General features: G+C 38.7%; 1 protein-coding gene across 2 annotated transcripts in view; it reads right to left on the bottom strand.

Annotated features, from left to right (window-relative positions):
* LOC131031580 (exocyst complex component SEC6) overlaps positions 1 to 23505 on the bottom strand; it is a 269379-nt gene that overhangs the window by 93565 nt on the left and 152309 nt on the right. For both annotated transcript variants that reach the window (XM_057962728.2, XM_057962729.2), the window contains exons 10-12: positions 13117 to 13255; positions 12922 to 12966; positions 11864 to 11919 (exon numbers count right to left, since the gene is read on the bottom strand). In XM_057962728.2, coding sequence (XP_057818711.2) covers positions 11864 to 11919; positions 12922 to 12966; positions 13117 to 13255 — 240 coding nt within the window. The remainder of the gene's footprint in view (positions 1 to 11863; positions 11920 to 12921; positions 12967 to 13116; positions 13256 to 23505) is intronic.

Raw genomic sequence — 23505 nt, 5'->3', positions numbered from 1 at the left:
CCAATCTGCCTGTTAATGAAGCTGATAGCAATGGATACCAAAGGCCAAACCCCAAGGGAATGACGTCTAGAATGTCACAAGAGAGGATAGACGTCCTCTAATGCCAAGAACGGATCTGCAACTCACACATCAATTTCTTCTCATATTCAACATGCTGAATGAAGCCACAAAAGCTTCCTTTTATTCTTTCTCCAAGGGTCGACCCAACTCACTTGAGCAATGGGATAAAAGATGTGCAATATAAAACATATTTAAATATTCACTTATGTCTCCCTTGGATGCCCCTTTGATTTGCACACATCCCCATAAAATAAATATTAAAGTAACACTTTAATATTTTACAATTAAATTAAATGTTACTTTAATAACACTTCAGGCATTAAAATAAATTAGCAATCGGGCTCTGAATAGCGCGAGTGATAGCTCGTCGGAAAGCTCTCGCCGAGGAGTATCGAATCCAATCACCAAAGCTAGCCTCCGTTGTGTCCTGCTGACTTACTAAAAATAGTAAGTATGCCTGAAACTAAGTAAATCAACTCCGTTTTAGCCCAAATTGGAAATGACTAGGCCAAAACAACTCCAGGATCCCCTTAAACCCTTCATTAGCCCTCGGGACCATGTAGAGCTAAGCTAACGCACATACACTTGGTCAACTGCTAAAGTGGGGACATTACAAGGATATTGTGATGGATGAAAAGCATATGATTAATAGGAATAATGACTTTTCGAGATAAGTCATTCGGGGCTATTACCCCATCTGGAGGACATTGTGAAGGAGGAGAGGCACTCAGCTTAGAGTGAGTTGCATGTTAGGGCCGTACATATGCTTGATTTTCTTGCAGATTGTCTGAATAGACTGTTATTTGTGGAATCTGTGGATCGAAAGTCCTTTATGTTGATAAACAAGAGCAGTGATCCGGTTGTTGCTACTTTGATTGGCCTTGGAACCCATGAATCTCAGTAGTCTCTGAGTGCTTTGGAGTTGCCAATAAGATCTTTGTCAAGTGGGAGATTGTTGGATAAATGTGCCTCAATCTTACTGGTTTGAACCTCTGAGAGAGCAATATCAGTGAGACCCCTGAGATGTCTGGCCGATCTGAGCAGTGTTGTAGAAGTCCCCTTCGGCGATCTGATCGGTGTGACTCTGGTCGACCTGCCTAGTAATCCTAAACTATCTTTGGTCTGTGTGATCGGTGTGACTCTGGTCGATGATGGAATAGAGCTTACTATCGAGCTGACTCGAGTTATCGATATGTATTCTACCGACCGAGCATGTCTGGCCGATGATGGGTCAGAATACTCTTATCGGAGTGAGTCTTGTCGATGAGGTTGTGTTTTCTATCCATCGATGTGACTTTGACTGATGTTGGAAGTCATTGGTGTGTCTCGAGTTCTTTGTAAGAGTCTCAGTAATATGGAGAGTCATGTCGATAGGGATTGCTTCGGCGTAAGTCAAGCCGATGTCATTTGAGCATCTTTAGAAAAGCTATCGGTGTAACTCATCGCGACAGATTGAGTATAGAGGAGCTTTGGGGTGACATTGGTCTTCGAAATGACCTATCGAATGTCAAACCAACTTTTATTGTCTAGCCGATGGAGTTTTGTTCGGTGAGAGTCTGGCAGATGAACTTGTGGAGCCGAGGTTATCGGGGTGACATGATGTTTCGGGACGACTTTCAGATTGTGACTCCGATGGATGTTGTGTGACCGATGAACCTGTTTGGTTGTACATCGGCGTGACTTGGCTGATAAGTGTTGGTCAAGATGTTTTGGCCCTAGAACAGTTAACATCGGGATGACTCCTGTCGAAGTGATCTTGTTGATTGTATTATGATTTCGGCCAATGTATAGCTTAGATAGGTGATATTTTATGATTAATTTTTCGAGATATATTATGTATCTTGATAGATTTGTAATTCATATCAAGCTATAACCAGACGTTTTCTTGTTGTTCTTTCCTCCTGGTATGCTCTTTGAACCAGTTTTTGTAATCCTTATTATATTAATATATATTAGTGGTTTACCACTTTTGCCAAAAAAAAAAAAGGCAAGTGGATTTTCAAAATCTTTCAACATGGAAGAAGTAACTTCAGACAGATTAGGAAGAAATACACTCTCAATGTTATCATGAGGTGTGTCAAGAGCGGACTCATTGGTAATTGTAGAAGGAATGACCTGGATATTAGGAGCTTGAGATGAAAAATGAGATGGTGGAACCAAAAGGAACAATGTCAGAAATTGAAATTGGTGTTGTACCTGTACCATCATGTGACGTAGGAAGACTACCTTGTTGTGTCTATTGAGAATGGGAAGTACTTGGGATTTCAGGTAATTCCTCCTCGTTAAATTCTCTTTCTTGTTCCTTTCTTGTCTCTTCTTCTTCTACTCACTCAATATCCCCTTCAAGCAATTCTTCATCATCCCCATCATGGGTTTGAGTCTCTTGAGCAAAAGACTCTCCTTGACTCTTACCTTTCCCAACTATGAACTTGAACTTTGGAGCCTTTGGGGCCGTTGTATCATGTATGTTCTTGGTTCTCAATTATGAAGTCTTTCCCATAGGCCCTACAATGTCATACTCAGATCCAATCTAGAAAGACTTCACCTGAATACCTTGTTGAGTTAACCAAACATTGGTATTAGCAAGGATGTTTTGGAACCTAGCCCTTATTGAAGTATTTTCTTTTTGAGACCATTGGATAAGAGGCAAAGGTGATTTGGCAACTTTGTTCTTTTCATACATAGGATCTAGGATGTCTTCATCATCCTGATCTAAATTTTCAATTTGTTCTACTGTTAGAGGACAGTAGTCAAGTCTCTTGATGTCCTCTTCAATTCTACAATTAATCCACACATCTTTAATCCAGTGGACATGAGTGTAACTCTTCTTGATTTTATTCTACATGCCTCTGTAATCAAAATGCTTCCTAGCCTTGAAGAATTTCATTGTTAACCTTCTCATTTCCTCTTCCATGGCTCAGGCCTTGTAGACAAAATTGATAGAATATCTCCCAATGGTAAAGGAGAACTTAAGACCAGCCTTGTGAGCCCCTGATTGACGCTCATGTATTGATATCATTTGACGAGCCATCTCCATGAGAACGATCTTGTCTGATGGATACCTCAGGAGCATGAAAGGTTCACCATCGAAGCATCCAATTGTGAGATATGTGAATGTAGGAAATTGCAAAAAGATACATCCATATTGATTTACCACATTCAAGGCCTCATCTAACACTCTCTTATTCTGAAGATCCTTATCAAACATACACATGTAGTGGGCGAAGAAAGCATCATTGACCCTCCTGAAATGATGTAAACTCTCCTTGAGAGTCAATTGTGTGAACTATTGATAAACAGGAATATGACTCATGTAACCTGTGGTAGATAAACCTAGAAAATGCCTCATTGAGGCAGTTGCATAGACAAAGATATGAAGTCATGTAGAACTTCAAGGTGGTAGGCACTTTGGTCAATTGCTCACACAATGAGCCAGCAATCTGCTTGCCCCAATAAATTTGCTTCTTATTTTGCCTAATGATGTGAATGTATTGATACATCCACTTATGATAAGTGTTAGAAATTGGGAGCCCTTTTACCCTACTAAGAAGAGTAATCAGATCATTAACCTCCTCAATGAAGTCGCTCTGAGGAAGAGTTTCAAGCCACCTTGCAATTGTAAGCCTAGGAGTCTTCAACCAATTCTCATTGATGTTTCGCTTGCACTTAATTGAGTTATTATCATAGTAGGTCGTTGCTGATTGTATATCAATGTTGGCATATTGATCTATATGTGGACACTTGAAAATGGTATCAAAGAAATCATCATCAAGCCTAATGAGAGTCTTTTTTCCCTCTGCATCCTTCACCGATTTGCCTACTGGATCAAACCAGTTAGCCAAGGCTAACACAAATTCAAGGTTTTGTGCCGACATTGGAAATGCCACAACCAAATGAATTCCACTGTTGATGGTGTCTTGTAGGACGTTGGTGGCTCTCTGACTCTTGTCATGAATTCATCACGATCTACATGCCCAATTTCCATATCTCTGATATTGTCAATGTTGGATGATACAAAAGGAGGAAAAACTTGATGAAGCTCTTGCTTTTTGAACTTCATTGTTCTTTTGCTTGGTGCAGGCTCCATCATTTGAAAGTAATTGCACTGCAACATTGAAAAAGATCATCACCATAATCAAGCCAATTAGCCTCCTTACAAGGATTTTAGAAATCCCATTGGGTAGAACAAAAACCTCTAATTGAGCGCAAATTGAGTTTATATTCTCAATTTGCAAGTGTGTGCAATCAATGCAAATCGGACTTAGAAGTCCGATTAGCACCTAGAAATAGTGAGAAAAAACAAAAAGTGCATATCAGACTTATAAGTTAGATTTGCACTCTAAGGGAAAAACAAACATTCAAAATGAGGTGCATATCGGGTTTATAACCCTGATATGCACTTAGGAAGATCAAAACTATGAAGGTGCATATTGCGGTTATAACCCCGGTATACACCTGATGAAAAAGGCAAGAGGTAAAAAGTTGTGGTGTTAGTCGGGTTTGTATCCCCGACTTGCACCTAAACAAATAATGTGGTGGAAGTCGAGGGTACAAACCCGACTAACACTGCAGGGGGAAGCAAAGTTAATAAAATGGTGGGTGACGAGACCGTGGCCCCGACACACATTGTGGAGCAATGCTCCAGTGCATGGCGAGGTCACAACCCTGCCATCCACCATGGAAGGGCACAACAAAGAAAATAAAGATGTGAGTCAAGTTTGAACCCGACACACATCGGAGCTTAGGGCTTTGGTGTGTGTCGGGTTCTGTTGACGTGTATTTTGTACACCATCATACACAGAATAAAATACCTAAAGGCATCTTATCCTCTCTTGAAAAAAGTCTCTAACTGCTGAAGATTCGCATAAAGGATCAGTTAGGATGACTCCAATGTTCTGGTTAGTAGGGTCTCTACGTGTGGATAAACTCCGGTGATATGATGTGATTTGCTGGAATCACAAGGGGACTTACATCTGATGATTGAACTTCCGATCTGCTTTGCTGGAACACAGGCTCTTACTAGCTTAGATTTGAAAAAATGGAAAAAGGATGAGGGCGAAGAAAAGATCTACTCCTAATACTAAGAATGTAGGAGCAATGATTTGATTTTTGATGAAACTCTAACTAGGTCTTGTTTTGACATCAATGGACCATCTCCACAAGGCTAGTGTGACCTTCTAAGGGAAGCTTTATGATGTTCAAATCATCACCGCTGGCGTAGACACCATCAAGTTGATGCATATCAATGAAGAAGCGACAAATTGAAATTGAGCTTAAGCTGAATGATTCCAGTTGACTACACAAGGCAAGTCTGCAATCAACAAACTACTAGTAGTATGGATATACGAATTCCACCACCAATCAATCACATTTCCTCCATTCATCTAATCATCTACCATCTAGGATTGAAGACTCAACAAGAAACCATGCAAATTGCAAGAAACGACACACTTCACCATTACTTCAATGAAAATGGAGTTTGTTTACAATCAATGGCAACAATTTCTTGCCTTGTCCTCCTATTCTACTCTAATTGCTATTCTATCAACTAGCTAATCACCTTCTAACTACTCTCTAATTGCTTTCCAACTCCTTTCTTTACAAAATGAAATGTCAGGGCTTATATAGTGCCCACAATACAATTTGATGGCTTAGATCAATTCAAGATCAATGGCCAAGATTCAACAATGAAAACCCTAATTAGGGTTTCTTACAACCATTACATAACATTTAATGCTTGACCAATGATAAAATTGTATTGCTTGGACACATGTCCCCTCTAGAAAAATCGACCAATGGATAGCCGGGGTAGGTACATCGGAGTTTGTGCCACCTTCCATGAGTTAAGTACATTGAATCTGGACATGCTGAGGTGGACCTCACTGATTGGAGAAATGATGACTAGGACGCCACCTCATTTGACACTTGTAACTTGGTAGATATTCAACTTGATGTTGTTGAGAAGCTTGCTTTAATTAATTCATCTGGAACTATTTACTTCTTCAACGAGCCCTTGTTCTAACTCCTTGTGTCCTTGATGTGCAAGATGATGATGTACCTCGCCTTGGAACGCTGGATTGAAAGAGGTCACCCCTGTCCTGGCTTGATCGTCCCGGCGAAGACCGTCCTTGATCCGGCTTGATTTTCCTTGATGAGATCTCCATTTGATGCCTACACAACATTTCAAAATTAGTAACATGATTTTGCACTGAATAGCATAGATTAAATTAATTTTAGGAAACATCATGATAAGTCTTTGAGTTATCATTTCCTAAAAAACGATTGGGCTACTGGAATTCAAAATTTCAAAATTCAAAATTTAAGCTATGACGATCAACGTTCAAAATCAAAACAATAAATCCATATCGCCATACCTCTCTTGAGAGCTAACTCTAGAATGCAAAACAAGAAAATCGCCTAGGCAAAAATCGAAATTAGATGGCTTCAACGTGATCTTCAAGGATAAGGAACGTCCTCTTTATCAATTCGCCACCCTTGGAGTCTTTGATGTGTTCTTCAATGTCCTTGGCAAGTTCGCCTAACTTGAAACTCGAACTCCTTTGATAATGCTTGTGCCTTCCTATTGATAAGACTCGCACCTTGAACACAATTCGCACCTCCTCTTGAATGATAATTTCGCACTTCCTTTGTATACTCCAAATCGCATATGAAAAGATGATAAATGATGATGTGAAAATGAAATAAACTACTCCTCCTTTATAGGCGCTCACCTTCATATTGACCCTAGGCCGACTTTGGTGAATAAGGCAAATTTAAAATAAACTTAAAGGCCGACCCTTGTAAAATGAAACAAATTTTAAATCAAGCGCCCCATTTTTATTTATAATTAATTAATTTAATGCCTATAATTTTAAATAAACTCGATTTTTAAAAGGCAAAAATTAATTAATAAAGGCCCATGCGCTAATTTTAAATGCTATTTTAATTGAATTTTTTTTTTTGATTTTGTCGATTTTAGCATTTAAAATAAATTCAAAAATGATTTAACGCCAAGAATTTTAAAAAAGGTGGAAAGATGCAAACCTAACGCTCTGGTCCCTGACTGAGGGACAGGAGCGAAATCTCAATTTGGTCTTGATTCTTGTGCTTTTGACGTTAAAACCTCCATCTCCACATTGAATTTGGCATTTTTACTGGGAATTTCGAACTTGACTAACTTGATTTGGTGAATGAATGCCCTCTAAGGTGGATATCGCCCTGGTCCCTTGGTGAGGGACAGGAGCGAACTTCCATATCTAGCTCAAATTGGTAACATTTTGTCGTTCACTTCTTTTGTGTCGCCTTCCAAATGACGTTTTAAACCTCTTGCAACTTTGCTTTGACATGATTTAGCTAATATCGCCCTGGTCCCTTGGTGAGGGACAGGAGCGATCTTGGTGTTTCTCCTTAATCTTGCTTGTTCAATCACCAATCTGCATTATATGGCAAGTAATGACGTTGTCCCTTCATTCCACTTTACTTCACTTGGCTTCTACGAGGCATATTTGATGTTTGGAGGATTATCGCCCTGGTCCCTTGGTGAGGGACAGGAGCGATCCTGAAGTTCTAGCCAAAATTTGCTATCTTCCAACCTTTGTTCTTTGTTCATTGCTTCCTAAATGATGTCCTTGATCTTGTGTATCCTTGCCTTGTCATGATTTTGAAGAAAAATGAATGATCTTGTGCAAATCGCCCTGGTCCCTGACTCAGGGACAGGAGCGATATAGGTCCCTTGGTTCAATTGATGACCCTTTGACGTTTGAAACCTTTACATAACGTTTTCTTAAGACACCTTTGATACTTTGCAACTTCGTATAATCCTGACTTGGCATGATTTTTGCATGAATTGGCAATTATGGTGAATATCGCTCTGGTCCCTGCCTGAGGGACAGGAGCGAACTTCAATGTCCTGGGCTCATGCTTGCTTCCATCAACTTGTAATTACTTTCATAATGTAGAATGAGGTCCCTTTGATCCCCTTGGACACTTGATGCTTGTTAAACCTTCAAAATCTAGGCCCTTATGAAAATTTCGCTCTGGTCCCTGCCTGAGGGACAGGAGCGAACTTGGACACTTGATGTAATTCTTTCAATATTGGCGACCTTTGATACTTCGTTCTTCACTGAGACGCTTCAAAACGTCCTTGCCACCTTTCACCTTGACTTGGAGTGGTTTTAAACTTGGAGGAAAGGCACATAACTAAGATATTGCCCTGGTCCCTTGATGAGGGACAGGAGCGAATTTGTACTTTCAAGCTCAACTACACTTTGCCATCTTCAAAAATTATCTTCAATGGTCTTGTTGCGCCCCATCTTATTCATCTTTGGCTTGGAAATCATTCAAACTTGGCAAGAAATTCATCTAAGACAAAAATCGCTCTGGTCCTTCAGTGAGGGACAGGAGCGCCCAGGCCAATATAGGTCTCATTTGGTGTCCTTCAATCTTCAATTTTGTCTTCAACGAATCCGTTACATCGTCCTTGCTTGCCTCAAACTTTAAACTCGCTTGCTTTTTGCCCAAAACATGCCTCATGAAGAATTTCGCTCTGGTCCCTGGGAGAGGGACGGGAGCTATCACTGAATTTCGCCCTGGTCCCTGACTGAGGGACAGGAGCGATTTTTGCAATTTGGTCCACTTTCTTCATGTTTGTGCCTTCAAATTATATTCAATTGATAAAATGCATCTCCTTTGATCTCTCCAAATCATCAAGTTGGTAAAATCCTGCAAGGACAAAGCAATATTTGATTTTGAGCTCCGCTCCTTCACTGAGGGACAGGAGCGATTTTGCTTCCTGAGGCATTTCTGTGTTCGTGAAATTCTTCAATTTATATTCAACGGAAAGATCACGTCTTTCTTTACTACTTCCATTCGAAAAATCATCTTGATCCTGCAGAGATAGTAAGATTTTTGAAAACGAGCTCCGGTCCTTCGCTGAGGGACAGGAGCGATTTTGCTCCTACAGGCCAAAATATCATGATTTCACAAGTTTAATCACTTCACAAGGCAAAAACAAATCATTCCCCATGCCCGGGATCAAATATCAAAAAACTCAAAATTTGGTCAAAATTACTCAATTGGACAAAATTCACAATTTCATCATTCACACTTAGACAAATTTAGGACTATGCATTCAAAATTCCAATTGAAAATAGACCATTATGGCGAATTCACTTTATTCAAAATTGCATCCTACGAAAGGAAGCTCAAAAAGCTCTCAAGACTGACTGGATTTTGGCCTGAAAACGTCAAAATGAAAAAACCCTAAGGCTTGACCCTAATCCAGACAACTGACAAACTAAACCAAAACCCTAAAAAGCAAAGCGAAAACGAGCAAAACGAGCAAAAACATGGGTCCCCATTTGCAATGGGGCGATGTGTGAAAACGTCACAACAGGTTCTTAAACCTGACTAACACCGAAATGGCTTTAATATGAAAGGAATGTGGACGGCAGGGTGGGAATCACGACATACACCCTGATGCCACAACAACAAAAGGGAACTAAGCCAAAAAAACTAAAGAAAAGACTGAGAAAAATGAAAGAAAGAAACAAAAGACATACCCGCAAATGATGATGACTTCGGCCTCACTCAAAAGGGACCCTTGTGCCTCAAAATGACAAACCTCAAATGAAATGAGGAAAAGAAAGACCAAATCGAAAAATAAGGGGAGAAACCAAAATCAAATCAAACACTAACAAGCATTAAATGCAAATCATGCTTTATAATGATGTATATCGGACTTATAAGTCCGATTTACATCATTATGCCCAAAGAGGTGTAAGTCAAACTTGTAATTCCAAAATACACCAAAAAAAGACTAGCAAGTGCAATTTCGGGTCTAAGATCCAATTTTGCACCTAAAGACCAAAAATGGTGTAAATTCGGATTTAGAACTCGATTTTGCACACTTTAAGTTAAAATTTTTAATTTTAACTAATAAGGTGAGATTCTCAAGATTGAATACCAAGTATTCGAAAACAAATGAGGTGACAAAAACGCCTCCAAAACCAAAACGTAGAGAAAAAAGGACGAATTTAACAAAAATTTGCAATGGGTTTACCTTGTTTGCACTTAAAACGAAAACAAGGATAACAAAAATAACAATGTAAAATGCAACATATTACCCTATAAAACCTTAAAAAATTAAATAACAATTGGGAAACGCTAAAAAAACTTGGATGTTTGTAGCTAGAATTTTAAAAACTGAGAAAAAACTGCCTAGAACAATAAATGCCCTTGATGTAAGACAAAAAAACCCGTAGCACTTATCAAAGACATATTTACAATCCTTCAATACTCAAAAACAGCAGAAGCCCTGAGCAATGAAAAAAAAAAAAAAAATTGTAAGTTTGGAATAATAGGTAAGTTGGAAATGTGTTTTTAGGTTGCTTTGAGGGTTTAAATGGGCATTTTGAACCTAATTTCTCTTTGGAATGATTTTCAAAAATCATTTTGGAAACATTTTTTAAGACAAACAAGGCCACCTCCCATGTGTGTCAAGCACTAGTTGGTCAAGGGCACTACTTGTGCACCCTGAATATATATATATATATATTATAAAGTTTTTCATAAAAAATACTATGTGGTCTTACAAAGCAACTTGATTGCAAACCAAAATGAATTTTAAGTTTTCGTTTTCTCCCCTTGATTTCAAATTTCTGGGATAAAATCTAGAAAACTCTATGACTTTGGTGCTTCTAATGAATTTTCTAGTTGGTTACAACTAATCCAGCCTGAGTTGGATTGGTAGACAACAAGTGAAAAAGAAAAGATATATCATTAGTCTTGAAGTAGGTGCCCATGCAATAACGTGGGTAAGCAAGAAACAAAAGATGGTAACTTTGTCTTCAACAAAAGCAGATACAACGCTGTTGTTTTAGCCGCATGTGATGCAGTTTAAGGAAGCTCTCAACTTATAATTACATTAAAGGCATCCTATATGTATATTTTGTGCTCAAACTGGTCAATAATCCAATTATTCATATACATACCAAGCACATATAACTTAATTTCTATTTTATTCGATTGCTAAACAAGGAAAAGAGTATTGCAGTAATACATTATCCATCTCAAGCAAGTGGCCAATATGTCTTACAAACCCTATCTAATTAAACTGAGGTATAAAACTACCATGCTTTCATTTTTAACAAACAAGGAAAAGTGTTTGAATAGTTCATGTAATTGTAATAAATATTCACGTGAAATTGATCTATGAATTTCCATTGGCATAGAAAATAAATACACAAAATTGGAACACAACAATATGCTTCAAAGAAATTAGTAATAAAGGAGGGTACATTTGACGGTCGTCTCTCTCATTTAGTTGGCAATTGATTAGTCATCTCTCTCACTTTATATATATATACACATTTAATTTTCTGGTTGAATAAAGGATAGCACAGTAAGCCTGTGTCTCTCCATTTTCTGATTTTTTCTTCCATGTTTGCTTGCCTTTCTCCCAAAGGCTAATAGATATCATTAGTTACTGATATAAATGCATTCACTCATTCAAGACAAACTGAAATTCACAAAAAATAGAAAAAATTTAAAACCAAAATTAGATGGAAATCAAGTTATCTACATATGATTCAAACACTTGTCCAATTCTTCTAACTTGTGAATATATGAATAAACATATATGTTAAAAGGAGGGTTTCAATATGTCCTAAATAATGGTCTCATTAAAAGCATGCATAGAACAAACAAAAACAATATGAGAAGCAGTGAAATACAAAATAGAGCTAAATGAATTTAGGAAAAGGGTACTCAAAAGAATTAGAAAATAAAATAAATCCAGACTCACCTTGGAGGAAAACACGGTGCGACAAAGTCATATATATCAGCTAGCTCCTCTGCAATCTGAAAGAAGATGTCCTCATGGAATTAATGATCACTAGCAATTCTAAAAAAAATTCTAAAATGTCAAGTTGATTTATAACAAAATCCCCAATGCCTGAATGTTATTCCAATAACATCTGAAAGCCAGTGTCAAAGTTCATTTTAAATTTAAACCTGCCAAAATCATAATTGAAAAACTTAATAATTAGAAATATCACATCAAGTTGTATAACTTCTTCAAGCTGTGATCATGCCCGTCCACATAGATGTCAGTACCATCAAAATATAAGGCTCAATGCAATGAACTAGAAGGCTGAGATGAAACAACTCAAGCAATCTCTCTTTTATGAGAATCCATTCTTTTAACCACAGACACTCAGAGCTAATGAGAAAATAGTTAAATATGATCCAAAAGAAAATATACTGGAATCTCTTCACAAGCTTACTAGCTCACTACTAAATCTACCACCTAGATCAACTAGGAAAATATCCTTCTGCAATAGCATGTAATACTGAAAAAGACATGGTTAGCACGGATTCTTGTAAATGGGTAGGGGAAACCGGAAAACCTTGATTTTAAATTATCGTAAGTGCTTTCTCATCTAGCATTAGTTGTTCATTTTCTGTATGCTTGTAAATCACTCAAAGTAAAGATTGATCATTTATTTTGCTAATGACAAGGAAAAGATGAGCGAGAAACAAGATTAAGTTGATTATGTTTTATCCATGTTGACCAAAATATAATAAATTTAATGAAAACTCAGGCTTCATCACCTGCTTAGCAATCAATCATATACTGTGATATTATTTACATCTTACATGTAGAAGTCCCATGTTAAAAACTACATGAAACGTTGTAAAATTGATGCTAGAAAGTATTTCATAGCAGTCGGTCATGAATTTGACCATTGCAATACATTGGGCAGTCCTAATTCAATTAAAGGTTCCATTTGACACTAATTTGTCTGCAGTAAGCTCACTGTGAATTTTTTTTTTTAAATGAACAAAAATAAAAAACCATACCATGTGTGCCTCTTCCAGTGCAGCCTTCAAGTCCTCAAACACAAGCTGCAATGAAATGGACATTTTATTTCATAAAGAGCAGACTCTGCAAAGATTAGAGAGAGGGCAAAAACGGAACATTGAAACTTCTTAAAAAAGCATGGCCATCTACAATTGCAGCTTGTAGATTTTCTTATAAAAAAATTCTTAGAGCACCTTAGAGAGCAATTTGTCAAAGCGAGTCTCAACAGACTTTCTGATCTCTTCATAGCATTTATCTTTATAACACTTTCCCTGACCTTTTATCTTATCCGGGATTAAGTTTCCAGGAGATGATGATGGAATCAATGGTTTTCTGCAAGAATAAAATCAAACCAGAAAATGGAACTAAGAAACAGCCATATTTTATAAAACTTAAAAGACATAGACTTAGACATGATATCAGACACCATGTAAATTATAAAAACATGAAAAAGAAAGATTTCACACACAGGCAAAAAGATAGCATTAGTGCAACATATAATAAATATTAATTTTCAATATAATAATTATCACACATGTCAACATGGAATCCAAAAGAAGGCATGTATTGATAAGAAGATTACACATATTATTGCCCAAGCATTGGAATCCAAAAAACTTACCGATATGGAATCAATTCCAGCTCTTAGCCAAAAAAAAACTTAGAATTATGAAAACTGCTTTTGCATAGTATATATTCAAGACTCAGACATTCTATACTGACAATTAACATCTGCAGTCTGTGTCTCAGAGAGTAAAAAACTATTTCAACCTGGGAAGAATCAGAAATCTTTTTAATAAAATTATCGTGCATACACACCACGAACGTAGCTTTCATAGTTGCCCTTAATGAGAAAGCGGAGGGAGGCATCAAGCCAGGTTTGAGATCTTTCCTCCTAATGACAGTCCTGCCAAGCTGGAGTCACAGGCATAGTAGCTTGGGAAATACAAATTGCATTTGCCACATGCAGCTTCTCTCATGGTGACCTCTACCAACTCTCAGAATCCACAGCATGTCCCTTGAGATAACCCTGCACAATCCGGATCTTAGCAAGCCTTCTTTGGTTGTGTTGCCTAAGGGCTGCAGCTTCTATAACTGCAAATTCCAAATGATAGAGTTGGAGCTTGCTAGCCATACACCATGCATCTTTTAAGGGCCTCTGGCTGCCGATGGATAAAATCAACAAGGTTGTCAAAATATTTTTCCAGCAAAGGATCAGTAAAACCTTTCTCAACGATGGTCTTATCAATAGCTTGGTTACTCTTGATAATTGTGGTAAGGGCAGCAAAAAGATGCAGATCAGACATAAGAATTCCAATGTTATTGTTGTGGCCACTTCCCCCTCACAAAGAATGCCACGAATAAATCAAGGTCCAAAAAAAACGTGTTACCTTTAGTAAAATTTACCAGCTCTAGTTATGAATTTATTCTGGTTTAATAAACATAGGCTAATCACATGGTTGGTTACACCTCCAGAATCAATTCAGTGTGCAAGGAACTATCTGGAAGCAATCAAACATTAGGCTCTGATCAATTACTTGGATGACAGGAATTCAATTATTGTTTCATAATTGTTTATTAAACTCACATTAATTTCAGTAATCCCATGTTATTAATTTATTGATGAGTAAATATGATAAAATCATGCTTCCTTGTGTAAGCATCTTGATTCTACAAATGATTTAAAAATCATTATTTCATGTGCTAAATATACAATTATTCAGTGAGATATATTGTGGTGTCCCCCTTTTCAGCCTAAGCACTCGGAGAGGAAATAATTTTATTAATTGAAAAAAGTTCTTAAATTAATGTTTTTCAGGCAACTTGTAGGGTTTTAACTCTTGGAGAAGATTAACTTTAGGGTTTTCCTTACTTATCATCTTTCTATAGTTATCATTATTGAGAGAGGAGAAGAGATTAGAGTGTATTTTTGAGACCCTAAGAGTGTGTTCTTGAGCTTTGGGAGAAAGACTTGCACTTGGAAACTATTCTTGGATTTGCATTTTGGAAAGCTTAGAGTGCGTTTGGAAAGGAAAGAGATAGCTTCAAACCCTTGGATTCAAATTTGTGAAGTTTAGGCTATTTTGCTCTTGTAATAAATCTAATTTGCTCGTCATTGTTGAGTGTTTAAAATGGATGCTTGCATATTCTTCCATTTTCTTGCTGAAGAATGTAATGTCCCCTCCCTATGTGAAAGGCAGTTGAGCAAGGATTGGCCTATCATCAAGTTTTTGTACACCAGTGGAGTGGAAAGGAGACCCATATCGAGGCTTGTGGAGCTATGCAGCGGCTTTATAAGCCATTTTGGACAGTTTGAGGCAGTCTCCTAAATTTTAGGAGGGTGACCCATTTTTAGGGAGTGACTAGGAGTTTACCAAGACGCAACTGGGGACCCCAAGAATCATTCTGGAGGTTTTGGTTGCAATTCCCATTTTTTAGAGAAGGCCCCTATTTTGTAGGAGTTGACTGGCAGTGGGGGGCCGCCACGCTCAGGCATCATCCTAGTATGGATAGCAATTTCGGTTTCTCAATTGGGAGACCAAGTGATGGATTCAAAAATAAAAAAATGAAATATTAAAGTTATTACTTTAATACTTTATTTAAATAAAATAAAGTGATGCTGATTAAATAATACTTGTATCAGACTTATGTATAATACTTGTTTTTGGAACTGAGTTTAAGCTGAAAAAGGTTGAATTTGTTGTCCCAGACTTGTATCAGACTTATGTATACAATTTGGGGTATGTACATCAGCCATTTACTTGATAATAAGTATCTATATTGTCCTCTATTTGCTTATATGTTTATCTACTTTCTTATCAGCAATTTCTTTATCTTAACATTCATTAAACCCTTGCAAAAATACAAGCAAATCATCCAAAACACAAAAAAATTAGAAAAACACCAAAAACAAAAATCATTGAAAACAGAATGGGAAGGGAAAAACTTATGCCAGTTGCTAGAGGCTTGTATTGCTCTGGAATTGATTCATTATGTTGAGCGGATTTTGGAGAGTGTTTGGGACGTTCATGATTTGAAACTTCACAAGCGTATCTTTCAGTTTGTCAATAAGTTATGTTGGTATTCTTGAGCTCCGGGAGGGAGATGATGATGATTCTAGTAATCTGAGTTGTTGTGGAGGATGTCACGTTGCTTGTTGGTGTTTCCAAATCGTGTTCTATTTGTGTTATTGGTCCGCATTGAACGTTGTGCACGCTATTGAAGATTTTATTGGTCATGTGGTATTCTTCGTGTTATAAGACCTTCTAGCCAACCCGATTGTTCTTGCGTGTTGCGGATGATGTTGGCAAGATATTCGGTGGTGTTGCGTGTTTGAGGTTTTGATGTAGGTCCATGCTATGTCCTTGCCGACATTGTATTGGTCCGCATATTGATATATGTATCGTATGATGTAATTTTGTAATTATGTCTTATGAGTTGAGCCAACCTTGAAATTAAGGTTGATGATTTGTATAAATAAGAGTGATAATCATGTAAAATGTGTGTCTGCATTCTTTGAGAGTGTTGTATGTGTGAACAAGCCAAATGATCTTTTGGAAGTGTGAAGAAGAGAAGAGAAGAGTGTTGCAGAGTAGACAGTGTGCTTAACTAGAATTGTGATAAGGCATTTGGAGATGCTATTCTTTCAATTCATGTAATCTGGATTGGTGTCCGATCTTTTTAAGGTAGTGAGCCTTCCCAGGGTTGTAGCCCATTGTTGTTTTTGAGCAATGAGCTCTAGGCAGTGTGCCTAAATGCATGTGCATTCCCCATTGTAATATTTACACATACTATTGCAGAGTATTATCATATTGTGGGTAGATTCCCACCGTGGTTTTTCCCTTGACCGGGTTTTCCACGTCAAAAATTTGTGTTATGTGTGTTGTTGATGTGGTGGTTATCTTTGTTATTACTATTCTTGATCAGATCTTAAGTTGAGGTTAATTTGTTTAAGTATGGTGAAAGCTGATTCACCCCCCCCCCCTCTCAGCTTTCCTACATTGTTGTTACCAACAAATGCTAGTAGTATAGATATGCGAATTTCACCATTAAGCACCCACTAAATCTTCCATTCATCTAATCAACATTAAAGAAAATGAGAAGTAGAAACCATGCAACTTGTTAAAACAACACATTTCACCATATCTTAAATGAAAAGAGTATATTCATTTACAAGTCTTCGCAACAATTTCTTCTTCTCCTATTCTAATCTACTCTACTCTAACTTCTAATTCCTAACTGCCTTAGCAAAAAATGAGAGAATTGAGCCTAAGATCCCATTAAAATGAATGGCTCAGATTGATTCACAATCAATGGCCAAGATCGATAGATAGAAACCCTAATTAGGGTTTGTTACAACCACCATTACATTGACCAATGAGAGACGAGGGTAGGTAATATTTGATGTAGCGCCACGTGTCACTCATTCCATCCTTGAATGAATGCTAACTTGGTACCCTTTTGATTGGACAAATGGTGACTAGAATGCAACCTCAACTTGCCTTGTAGACTTAATCAATTTGCCTTGAACATTCTTCATGATGTTTGGAATTCCTTGTGATACTTGGCATTTCATCCTTATGTTAGGGAACTCCTTGAACTATTTCCTCCTTAACGTTCTCCGACTTTGACATTCCTTAATGCAATTCCTACTTCAAAATGTGGAATCCCTGGCACTCATGTCTTGAACTTGCTTCCCTTCATTTGTTCACCATCAAGGTGAAGTCTTCTTCATGTTTGATCTAGTCCACATCATTGCCTTTGGAAATCCTTGTCTTGAAGTCCTCTTCCCATCCTTGAAATGTTGATCTTTCTCATTCACATTTGTGATATTGTCCTTGCAATATGCATGTAGAGTCATCTTGGAGCCAATAATTCATCATTTGTTACTTTGAAGTGTTGATCCCTTGGTATCCCTGCAAGCTGCATCCTCCTTCACCTCAAGCCTTGATCGACATGCTTCCCTTCCTCATAGCCCGCCTGCAAAACAAACAAATATTGAATCAAACACCTATGGGATAAACTTTATTTCAACCTTAGTGGGAAACCGATCATCATAAGGACAGATCAGTTCCTAAAACATTTGCATTATCTTTGTCCATTCCTTCACTCGGTGGAAATTTGAATTGATTTGGCCCTTCCTTTGTAATTTGGCCTCAAGTGGAAATACGACCCTCATCAAGACTCATTGTCCTTGAAATTTTTGTTTGATTTGATTACCATTTGATGGAGTGGAAATTTGAACCCCATCAAGACACATAAACTTTGTCAATTTGCTCTTGTAGGCCTAGTGGAAAAATGACTTCCATCGGGAGACCTCAGTGGCGTTTCCTGATGCATTGGGATTTTCCCAAAAAACACTTGTAAGTTTAGTCCATGAGGGGGAAAAAACACCTCATTAGAACTGAGACCATGTTCATCATTAAATCAACTCCTTTTGATCAAAAATGGAGTGGAAAATCATACTCCATCGGGACAAAGTCCATTTTCACCTTTATTGCTCAGTGGAAAAATGCCTCCCATCGAGACAACTCACTTTTGCGCCTTAATTTCATGGTGGAAAAACGTCTTCCATTGGGAGTGTGATGACTTTCACACTGTAGAAGCCCAAACTTATCAAATTTCGTCATTTAACACTTCGGCAAGATTTGAGCAATGGAAAATAGGAGTCCATCAGGTTTTTGTGCATTTTTTACTTATTCTACCTCCTAGGAGTGGAGACATACTCCTATAGGAACTTTTGGCACTCTAGCACAAAATTCACATCAATTTGCAACATTTTCATCGTTCCTTGCTCACATTTTAAGGCAATATTGAAACTCAACAATTTGAAAAAATAAACTAACAAGCTAAGGCAACTTGACACTTAGGATCGTTTCCTTGTAGTTTTAACATTCTTTGGCATTTTGACAAGACACCCTCTTGTTGGTGTTTGTTTTATCATCTACCAAACATTAGAATAGGATGCCCGAAGACATTCTATCCTCTCCTGAAAAATCACTACAGATTCCAAGGTCTATATGTGTGAACAAGCGACTTTAGTGGAATAGCTTCTTGGGTAGTGTATGCTGAAATTTCAAGGGGGACTTACGTTTAACAAGTATCTTGAACTGTTGGACTTAGATGGATTTAGCAATTTTAGGCTCTTCTTTTTTGGGGGGATTTCCTGGGATTTAGACTTTCAAAAGAAAGGGAAAAAAAATAGGGTTTAGAAAGGCTAACCTAATCCTACGAATTCTAGAGACGGCATCAACTGGGTGCTCTCGAGAAACCAAACCTTGCTTCGCCACACTAGGGACAACTACACAAGGCCGGTGCAATCTTCAATGGGTTGTGCTTATGATCGAGATATTGGGATGCACAGGGGATGGGCTCAGACTAACTTTGCACGATAGAATGGAAATCATCCATTTACCAAAAGTATGAGCGGAGATACGCCATCAATTGACACTTATCAAATCCTTCATTCAAATTAACAACAATGAAAGAAATCTAAATTAATTCTAACTAAGTGTTGAGGCAATTGAAACCATGCAAATCATTCAAATAATAGAGATTACAAAGCAACGCACATGCAATATATTATCTGGAAATGACCTTAAGCAACAATACATCAAAAACCTCACACTCTCCAAATGAGAGGAGGCAACCTTATAGAGTTTTTCAAAATGAATGAATGGCCGAGATCAAACAGCGATCAAGGGCCAAGATTGAAAGTCTTAAACCCTAATTAGGGTTTCCCAAAATACTATCAGCTCAAGCAAATGAAAGAGTGACACATTGCGCAACTGCTAATTTCACAGAGGTGAGTGGACACTTTCTTCTTTCAGAGATTCGACGTATCTGGACACAATGAGCTTGACCTCCTCCATGGTGACACTTGGCAAACCGCCAATCTGGAAGTCGATGATGTCCACATCATCGGTACATGTGGCAAGAATGCCTTCCCACTCAACTGCTTGGGTGAGGAAGTTCTCATCGATGGAGAGGAAGTTTGCAATCTTTGAAAGATCGCCTTTGTCAATCATCCCTGAATCCTTGAAGAAGCTTGCCTGAATCCTGCCAGTCAAGTTCTCTGCTTGTAAATGCTTCTCCCTTAGGCTTTCCTTCTTCCAAATCTCTGACGCCACATGGAATACCTTGCCCAAGATCTCTCTAACACTTGCCTCTGTCCCAAAGCACTTGGTCTCGAATTTCTTCAAAACCTCAATCCGAGTGACCAAAGTATAGTACCATGTGTTGAAGTCGTACCTGTCTCCTGTCTGTATGATACCTGCATCCACTAAGCTTCTCTTTGACATGCCTTGGATAACCTTCAGATGAGGGAGTAGTTCATTCTGAATTTCATCCACTTCTTCCCAATTGAAGGCTAGATCCTGGATACGATCGATCAGTAAAGAGGCTGACTCATGTGCCGATACTAAGTTTTCTACCAGTGTGTCAGCACGCACCAAAGCGTCTGAAATCCACTCCTTTGCTTGAGTGTACGAGCCCTTCATATCATCATAGTCTTTCATTGATCCCTGCTGAAGAGGTTGTGGCAAAGTAACCGGGACCTCACAGTTGAGTGGGCTGGTAAGATGGAGAACATACTTCCTCCACTGCCGGTTCTCTTCTTCAACCTTCTTCCTCTTTTCTCTTTCATAAGCTAGACTCGTCTTTAGAACATTGCAGGAGTCGTCAAAATATTGGACCTCTTGGTCTTGGGTGGGCTTACCCACCTCTATGGTGGTTACCTCGTAATCATCCGCGGTGACATTGTCTCTAGTCTTCCCTTCTTTGGGCACCGCTATCTGGACTGTCCTGAATCCTGCACTATCACTCTGAATTAGGGAGAACTTCCTAGCGGGTTTGGGTGGTTTAGTTATAGTGGGCTCATTCACCTTCTCTAGAAATGCTGCAGTGACCTCTTCGGAGCGGGCCTCCTTGGGAACCTTGGCCTTTATTCTTTCTCTCAGCCAATCCAGAATGGTTGATTGCTCTACAGTGTTCCGGTCAAACTCATCATCTGCCTCTCATGGGTTTGCTGGTGTGCCATCCAAGAAGACTATAGGTGCTTCAGTTTGCTCTCTGTCTGGACTTTGGACGACCTCTTCCACTACTTCCCTAACTGGTTGAGAAAGCACTCTTACTTCATCATCAATCATGCAGATGCTCATCTCTCGCTCCCCAATTGCATTCTGATTGGGCACAATGGAAGCAGCACTTAGGATGGAGTGGCCTTCGCTGGACTCTCTTCTCTCACCTACAACCCTTTACCCTGTGACCTTTGTGGAGCTTCCAACCAACTCCTTCCTCTTTCGAGACCCAACACGCTCTGGATTTCGAATATCACCGGCGGAGGTACAAGGAGGTACAAGGATTGATGGACAAAGTATCATCTACTCCCATTAATTTGTAAGTCAAGGTCACACCTTTGGCCTTCAACTACTTTGTCTTTTCAGACGCCCACCACCTTGAATACTCAACCACCGACCTCATGAGGTCTGCTAGATCTAATTTCTCTCCTTTTGTCCAATCTATTAAAACTAAGGGTTCATTTTTCATCTTTTCAAAGCCCGGCTGCTGAAGTTCTAGGCTTTCTTCTACCTCATCGGCAACTCTGAATACTTTTGTTGCTCTCACCATACTCAAAGGGATTCTTGACCAGAATCTCTTCCTGATCCCGAAGCTATCGGCTGCATTAGCCCAGTAGTCTTCTAGATCCAGTCTGTGCTCAAACGTTGTTCCTTCGACCTTCTTTATCCTATGGAATGGATCAAAATTCCTTCTTGCCTTGTATTGATAGAAGGGATACCAGGCCAGCTCCTTCTAGCCGGTTGCAGAAGCTTGTGATGATGGACATGTTTCCAGCCCATTGCCAATTGTAAGTGAGGACGTTCTTGCCTTCTTCTACTTATCCCTTTGAATCACTATATACTCCTCCAATTGTCTCACAACCTCGAGCAACACCACTCGGTTGGTAGGGTAAGTTGGAAGCTTGTATGGAGGCCCGGAGAATCCCTGAATTCGGAGGTAAGTGAATTTTGGATATTGGATGTACCAACACCCGAACCGACCGATGAAGTCCATAGACTCTTGAGAGAACCTCTAGTGCAGCCCACCTCGAAGTGTCCGGGTAATGTGCATCAGGAAGGTATCATTCGCTCTTTTGAAATGGAATTTCTCCTCCATGTGGAGCTGGGGATAGTAATCATACACTGGAAACTGGTTCTCCTTGTTCCCAACTTCTCCTCTACAAGTGAGACCTCTGTACCTGTAGGTCCTGGCCAAGGAATAAAACAAGTAAGAACTCATGAAGAAAGTCCTATTCGTCTCCAGGTTCCTCAGTTGGCTATCTAGGTTGTCGTTGATCATCTTGGCCCAATCTATCATTTTTACTCCATTGATTATTTCATTAATGAAATAATACATCCAGGGTTCGAATGGAGCTCCCTGAGGATTTCCTATTATTCTATTGAGCAGGACAATCATGTCTCCGATGTCCTCCTTGAAGTATGCTCGCACTAGGCTCTTCCTCTGGAGTTTGGAGGCACCCTTCCTCGGCTTGTTTAGCCAGGAATGGTTAACTATGGCATCATATTCCTCTAGGTGGTCCTGGTACAAACCGTCAGCTTCGTCCTTTGTCATTTACACTGTGTTGTGGTACTCTGGGATCCTGAAGGCCTCTCTGATGGCCTCATCACTGATATTCGCCAGCACTCTTCCATCAGGTGCAACAATGTCCTTACTGATGGGGTTGTAGTGTTTGGCACATTCGACCACTAGTTCATTGCACTGCAAGGTGGGGAGGAAGCCAGCAACATGTACGATGCCACTCTTCATCATCTTTCGCGCAATGGTGGTAGGCACAAGGTTATCCAGACCAAACATTCGCTTCTTAAATTCCCTCAAATTGATGTGTCTGAGGTTGGTGTCGCTGATGTTCTTCCATTTTGAAGTCATCCTCGATTCGGGAGGAGCATCTTTGTCTACTTGAAATTTCATAATGTCTAGGGCCTGCAGACAAACAATGGAATTTTAAGTTAGAAAATAATTTGCAAAGTTTCGAAAATAACGGGGCTGCGAAATGGCTAAGTGTTGGAAAATTTCCATTTTATTCCCATACTTAACCAAAAGAATTGGATTTTCACCTCAAAAACCCTCAATCTTAAGGCTGGTCATAGTTACCACCAAGTGTCAAAACTTTCGAAAATTTTCATACTTACCCAAAAAAAAATGATTTTCTTTCCCAAAATTTTCGAAAAAAATTATTTATTAAATTCTAGAAAATATTCAGAAAATTCATAATTTTAATTTCACCTCTGACTTGGATAGAAGTAAGGCTAGAATTTTCTCCAAAATATTCAGAAAATTCAGAAAAGTTTAGATAATTCTTCCTCGTACTAGTTGCCTTTCTGCAAAAATCTGTAAAATTTTTGCCAAAAAAGTTATCTGACTTCCAGCAATGTCAAAAACTTTATCCAGATGATCTTCAAACTGAAATACTTTACTAAGCTCTTCTTAGTAACTTTGAACTTCTTGGTGCAATAATGAAGTTGATAACGAAGTATTTGTAGGCAAGGTTAAATCCTCACGTAGAA

Source organism: Cryptomeria japonica, chromosome 2 (assembly GCF_030272615.1).
Source record: "Cryptomeria japonica chromosome 2, Sugi_1.0, whole genome shotgun sequence".
NCBI classification, from domain to species: Eukaryota; Viridiplantae; Streptophyta; class Pinopsida; order Cupressales; family Cupressaceae; genus Cryptomeria; species Cryptomeria japonica.
Note: the sequence above shows the minus strand (reverse complement) of the source record. Positions and strands in the feature narration are given on the sequence as shown.